At 40.2% G+C, this 6,722-nt stretch overlaps 1 protein-coding gene across 1 annotated transcript; it reads right to left on the bottom strand.

Moving 5' to 3' along the window:
- Nucleotides 1-3,923: 3,923 nt before the first annotated feature.
- On the bottom strand, nt 3,924-5,754 carry LOC133724751 (transcription factor MYBC1). The gene has a single exon (XM_062151588.1). It carries the CDS (start codon nt 5,392-5,394, stop codon nt 4,393-4,395), a length of 1,002 nt encoding a protein of 333 aa, XP_062007572.1. The 5' UTR covers nt 5,395-5,754; the 3' UTR covers nt 3,924-4,392.
- Nucleotides 5,755-6,722: the final 968 nt, after the last annotated feature.

A 6,722-nucleotide genomic window follows, 5' to 3' on the forward strand; every position in this document is an offset into this window, starting at 1 on the left:
GTCTCTAACCCTAATCAGCTCTTTCCTGTCCTCCACACATGTTCTTGGCCGGCCAACTTGGCCAGAAATGTCCGGAATCCGACGTTGACCACCGTTGACCCATTTTTTGTCCTTTTGCGCACTTTCTTCTCATTTCTTCATTCAATTGAATCTCCACCGAGAGTTTGGAATTGGCCTTTGACTTCTTCATACCAAATGTTCCTCCATGAGTGTAGATCATCCTGGTAAAATTTCAAAGCTTAGTTCACAGTGGTTTGGCCGAAAATGCTGCCGGAATTTGTACAGGTCCGGTTTTACAGTTTTAGTCTTCTAGTGCAGAAAATTGGACCGATCTTTTGAAAGCCTTCCACTCCTAACTAACTCTTACACTATTCATAAAAAATGATCCTTAGGATGTCTAGAATGGATCTGGAAAGTTTCAAATCATTCAGAGTTCATTTGATCAGTCCGCCGGTCATCCTTCCTTGCCTGACTCGGTTTCTCCTAGCCGGAGTAGGAAAATGTGCTAAAGTTGAGTTTTTAGGGCATTTCCAAGCTTTTCCATTATTTCCTAGCATGATGAGGAAAACATAATAAATATATAAAAATAAACACAAAGGTTAAGCAAAAGTGCAAGATTAGGGGAATAATTACTAGGTAATTATGGACCTAACACAAGTCCCCGAACTCCGTAAGCAAGAAGAGACTCGTTAACCTGCACAACAAAGACAAAAGCACGCATATGTAGAATGCTTGTTGTATTGGGCAACAAATGTGAGTTGCATTGATATGCGTTGGCATATACGAATGTACGAGGTGCATGATACATGTTGATGTATACATGCGAATGGCGCCGAGTATGATCGGTTATGACTTATAAACTTGAGAACGCATATGGTTGTGTGAGCAAACGGGGCGTGACATCTTGGGCTCAGCATCTTGGTTAGATCTTGTGAGGTTGGTGGTTGCTACAATATTGCATTGAGGAGAAGTACTACAAGAGAAAGCTCGGATTCCAAGTAGGGGATGTCTTTAACTCTATCTATGCTTTTCTTGCATATACTACGTTTCATATGCGGCCTCTTGCATGTTTTAGAAATTATCTGTTTTTATACTTGAAATGGTTTGCGTGGTGGAATGTGGTGTTGGCAATTGATGGAGATGTAAGGAGATGGTTTGACCCTCCTTGGGGATTGGATATCCCAAACCACTGATGGTGGGCAGTGTGCATAGCCCGTGGCTGACGTATGTTTTGTAGGGCACGGATTGACCATCTTGGTAATGTATGATGGGCACCTATAGTGAGTCATGCGTCCATGCTGTCTTTGTTATTGATTTTTCCCTTTGTCTCTAGCCTTGTGATAATGATTGAATTTTGGAAAGTGATTGGCTAGATTGACTGGTATGATGGAAGTTGTGGAAGGAGATCAATTACCATGGATTTACATTTACATGGTGACGATCATATGGATTGCAAACCGGTTTTATCTACTACCTTTTATTCAAAAATGTAACTTATGTTTTCAAACTTAGATATGGGGGCGGACATGGGCAATGACTGGATGTAGGAGCCTAACCCCTACTTTAGTTTGTTTTGCAGGCTGTTGCTGTCAAAGCTTGGGTACGGAGGATTGTTTTTGGAGGCCACATATTGTTTTATCTAAAGTTTATTTCTTTCTTTATTTGACATATTTGATCTCGTTAAATTTTTGTAAAGACATGTATGGTTGATGATTTATATGATTGCTTACCACCAAAATGGAACCTTAGGGTTAGAACCTCCACTTGAATTTAGGTCATAGTGGGCTAGACTTAGAAGACTCACATAAATTTCCATTTAACGAACCTATTGTAAACTTGGGCCAAAAACTAAAAATGATGTAGGTTTCAAACTCAACACAACACCACCTTCCTTTTCTCTTCCTTGCCTAGTTCGTAACCTTGTGGTTACCAGCCAAGCCCACTATGCAAGTCTAAGAATTTTGGGTTTATAGATTTCTTGTGTTTCAACCTAAAGACCTTGTCTCTTCAAGGTATTCTAGGCCCAAAGCACTTACTCCCTAAGTGTCGCGGGTGTAGGGTTCCTTGGGGAGGCGGTGCTGTGATAGTCCGGTCTTCGGGTTGCAACAATTGTCCTTTGACTTGTTCATACCAAATGTTCCTCCATGAGTGTAGATCATCCTGGTAAAATTTTCAGAGCTTAGTTCACTATGGTGTGGTCGGAAATGCTGCCGGAATTGGTACAGGTCCGGTTCTGCAGTTTTCATCTTCTAGTGCAGAAACCTGCACCGATCTTTTGAAGTCCTTCCACTCCAAAATAACTCTTGTACTCTTCATATGAAATGACCCTCAGGATGTCTAGAATGTGTTTGTAAAATTTCAGCTCATTTGGGGTTCATTTAGTTAGTCTGCTGCTCCTCCTTCCGGCCTAGCTCGGTTTCTCCTAGCCGGAGTAGGAAAATGTGCTAAAGTTGAGTTTTTAGGGCATTTCCAAGCTTCTCCATCATTTCCTAGCATCATAAGGAAAACATAATAAATATATATACATAAACAAAAAGGTTAAGAAAAAGTGCAAGATTAGGGGAATAATTACTAGGTAATTATGGATCTAACAGATGCGTTCATCTAGTTAATTAAAAAGAACTTTGTATGTGTTCATCTTTGTTTTTGATTGATTTCTTTCTATGACGTGATTGATCCGTAATTTGATGTTTGGAACCTTGTTAACGTTTTAGTGGTTGTTAATTACGTCATTGCTTCTCCATTCACCTACTTCTATCTTGATTTAGATTTGTATGATCATTAGTTTAGATTAACATACAAACTCTTTAAACCCCCTTATTTTCGTAAATAATCTTTTGTTTATATTTTCTCAACATCTTTTATATTTCTAACGTTTTGACAAGAGTAGACTCCAATCTCTGGCCAAAACGATCCCTACTTATCCTTACTACAACTAGAGTTATATTTTGAGTACTCATTTTGAGCGTGTCAGTTTAGCCAGTCAACAAAAGAAGATTGCAATTGTAGAGAGTTAAGAGATGTGGAAAATAAGTTCCAAGCTTGTCTAGACTTTTCAAGCCATAAAAGAGCAGCTGGTCTTTTTAGCAGTGAAGAAAGAGACTTTTCGAAGATATTCAGCACTAACAATTTTAACCCACCAATTTTGAGGCTCGGCTAGCACTTCTCAACGCAATTTAGCAAGGGCAACTTTATTAAACATAGAGCTAGTATGAGACCATTTGTATTAACTGGATCCTTCTAAATATAATATTGTTGATTCCTAAGTACCTGCCAATAGAGCACTATCTTGGACATTTAGTTTGAGAAATAGTAACCCTAGTGTGACTAGGAACATTATTTGAAAGATATAAAGAAGATTTATGATAGTTGATATGCCGTCCTGAAGCTTTAGAAAAAGCATTGAGAACATGCAGAATATTTCTAGCAGCGGTAGAAGTAGACTTGGCAAAAATTAAACAAACATTGGCAAACATAAGATTTGAAATTCTTAATTTAAGTTCTACACTTTTAGCCAAATTTGTCTAAAAGATGAAATCTTCTAGAAAATGAATGCACGCTAATATAGTTTAGAATATCTTTGAAATCGCTTTAACAGATACCATCGCACTAGGACAGTACTCACAAACTGTACAACTCTTTACTTTTCATATTTTGTTCTAATCAATAACCACAACTTACGTCTACTTGACAGTAAACTCACTAAACTGAGATGAAATGCAGTAATGCACACAACTCTTACGAGGAGAGATCCCTTGATAAGCCAAGAAATCTGCATCACCAAATGCGCCAATCAGCTCTGATGTATCTTTAGATATGTCTAGAAAAATAAGTAGCACTTGCCAACATAAATTTTTTAACTGTATCTTCATCTGCAGGCTCAAAATTTGTGAATTGTTGCTTCTTCCATGAAGACTCTGAGATCACAGAAAACATAATCGATTGCTCATAGGACATGGGACAAATGAAGCTCTAGAAATCCAATTAATTAACATTAAGATTCTTCCTTTTATTTTTCTCAAGGGAAGAGCTTCAAACCATTGCAGTTTCTCAAGTGACATCACAATCAATATCTCTGCCAGCTTGAGATGAGGGGGAGATATAATTAAACAAGTACAAGTCCGATATGAATGGACACAAGAAGTTAAAACTAGAGAGTAGAGAGCATCCCCAATGCTCATAAAGGACGGTGAAGCATACAACAAATGCATAGTTATCTTGGATCTGGAAATGGAAGTTGGATCTCATTTCCCACAACCTAAAGTTACATACAACAAGCACAACAACCGTATGTAATAAACCCTTGACAATACAACAGAGACCTATTTCACAAAACCTAGAATTGAAATGAAATGGAGTAAAAAGCAAGTGAAACATGAGAAATACCCAAATTCAATCATCCCCAGTAGGAAAAAGAGTAAGAACTTTCCTGCCAGTTGCATTAGCTGATTCCATGTCCTCAATATACCCTGGCACAGCTGGACTGTGAATTGGTGCCCCCATCCTATGCACTGCCTGTGACTGCCTCGCCAGGAATGGATGTTCAAATTGCCCATTTGGATTTGGTGGAGAGCCAAAATGCCCCACCTGCGGCTGCCTGTGATGGTGATACTGAGGAGTCTGCTGCATCTGCGGATGGGTGGCAGCTGCGGCGGCAGCTGCTGCCATGTGCTGCTGCTGCTGCTGCTGCTGATGGTGATGCTGCAGAGCCACCGGAACAAACGGCAGGAAATGGTCGGAATTGGGCCTTCCTGGGTGTAAGAAATGAGCTGGAACTGGTGAGCTGGCAAATAAATGGTCAGTGGCAGGATCAGCGGAACCTCCACCGCCGCCGCCGCCACCACCAGTCCCAGCAGATAATCCCTGCATTCGTTTGAGATAAAGGCGGTACTTCTGCAAATGGCTGGCAACATTCTCCCTAGTCAACCCATCCACACTCATCAGCTGCATTATGGTCTTGGGGACGGCATTCTTGATCCCCAAGTGGGCGACGGCATCCACAAAGCGCTTGTGGAGCTGTGGGGTCCACACCAGGCGAGGCCGCTTAAGGGTGCGGGCCGGCTCATCGCCGGGCGCACCTCCTCCTCCTCCGCCGGAGCCCAAGTCAGCAGAATCGGCAAAATCAGCAGAGGAGTTGGGGTGGGTCGGGGTAGCAGGAGGCAAAGAACTGACCGGTGGGGGTGGAGGTGTGGGCGCGTGCTGTGGGCTACTGGTGGTATTGGTATTGGTAATGGGATTGGGATTGGGATTGGGATTAGGATTGGGGTTTGATCTGATGTCAAAAGCCAGAGCAAGATCAGGACTTATTAGGGTTTGGGACAAGGGCATAAGCTCCTCAGGAGATGGGAGTTGTTCTTCCCATCTTGAGAACCAATTGGAGTCGTCTTCCCTCATTATTGATATGGAAAACTAGTTGCAGTGGAGACTTACCCAATTCAATTTACTATGTTGCGCTAATTTTGCTTCGATCCGGACTGCGTCGATCAGCCTCAGGCTTGATTTATGAATCAATTCATAATAATTGAGGAGGGATTGCTACCAAATCAATCCCAGCCAGGTAGAATCCAGCTAACATTTCTGTCTAGGATTGAATTGGTACTTGCTTGGCCAACCAGACAGTCGGTGAAAGAGACGGGACTCGGGAGGTGGTGGTGGTGGTGGAGACTGATAGGCGAGGAGGACCAAGGATGAGGAGAGAGGTTCGAGGTAGATCTTGTTTTTTTCGTTCTTTTCAGCTTTTGTTATGTTGACTTACGGGTCCTCTTGCGTGCTACAGCTATATTTATTTTATTTATTTTCATTGCCATTGTTTTCTTTTCTTTTCTTTTTTCTTTTTAGTTACTTTTAATAAGGTCTATGGTGTAAAACTAAAAATGGTGTTATGGCTATTAAACTGAATCTTGAAAAAATCTATGATTTTATGCATTGGAATTATATCACTCATTGCTTAGCCAAATTTGATTTTTATAAGCACCGGATAGATCTGATTATGAATTGCATTACTATTGTCATTGTCAGTTTCTCAACTCTTATAAATGGCACTTGTCAGCCTACTTTCTCCCCTAAAAGGGGTGTAAGACAAGGCGATCCTCTTTCACCTTATATTTTTATTCTCTGCATGTAGCCACTCATTAAAAACAAGGTGTATGTTGCATCCGATAGGTTAGACCAAAAAAAAAAAGGAGCTTGCCTCTTTTAAATGTGTTATTTTTTTGTACGATTGATTCGGTTTGGCATAACCGATTTTTCTTAAACAGCGAATTGGAGCCAAAACTGATTGAAGTTGTTTGATTCAATTTGGTTTTTTTTTTTTTTATAAGTCTTGGTATTAATTGGTCTGGTTTGGATTAAAATTGATTATATTCGCTCCAAACGGTAATTCGAGCTAGCTGTTAATTTGGATGGAAGAGTGTAAAACAATATATGTTGTATGGTTGAGTCCTAGTTTTTGCACGGTACCATGTCTCATAGCTACTATAAATAGTAATGATGAATTTTTCTTACATAAATAGAAAGTTTTATCAAAGAGGAAACACAGCATAAAACAAGGGGCCTTCACTTAACTTCATTTCGGTAATTTTTAGGGGTTCTAAAGTTGACTTTTCATTTAAAAAAAAAAAAAAGTTGACTTTTCATTTCGTTCGTCACTTGAGAAAATTTTGTTCATGAAAGTTGTAGAGCATGTTGAATCGAGTCCGTGGACAAGTGGCACGTCCAAATCG

The sequence above is a fragment of the Rosa rugosa genome, chromosome 1, assembly GCF_958449725.1.
Source record: "Rosa rugosa chromosome 1, drRosRugo1.1, whole genome shotgun sequence".
Lineage (NCBI taxonomy): Eukaryota > Viridiplantae > Streptophyta > Magnoliopsida > Rosales > Rosaceae > Rosa > Rosa rugosa.

Coding starts and splice junctions, on each gene's coding strand:
- LOC133724751 (XM_062151588.1), bottom strand. CDS start 5,394: ATGAGGGAAGACGACTCCAATTGGTTCTCAAGATGGGAAGAACAACTC.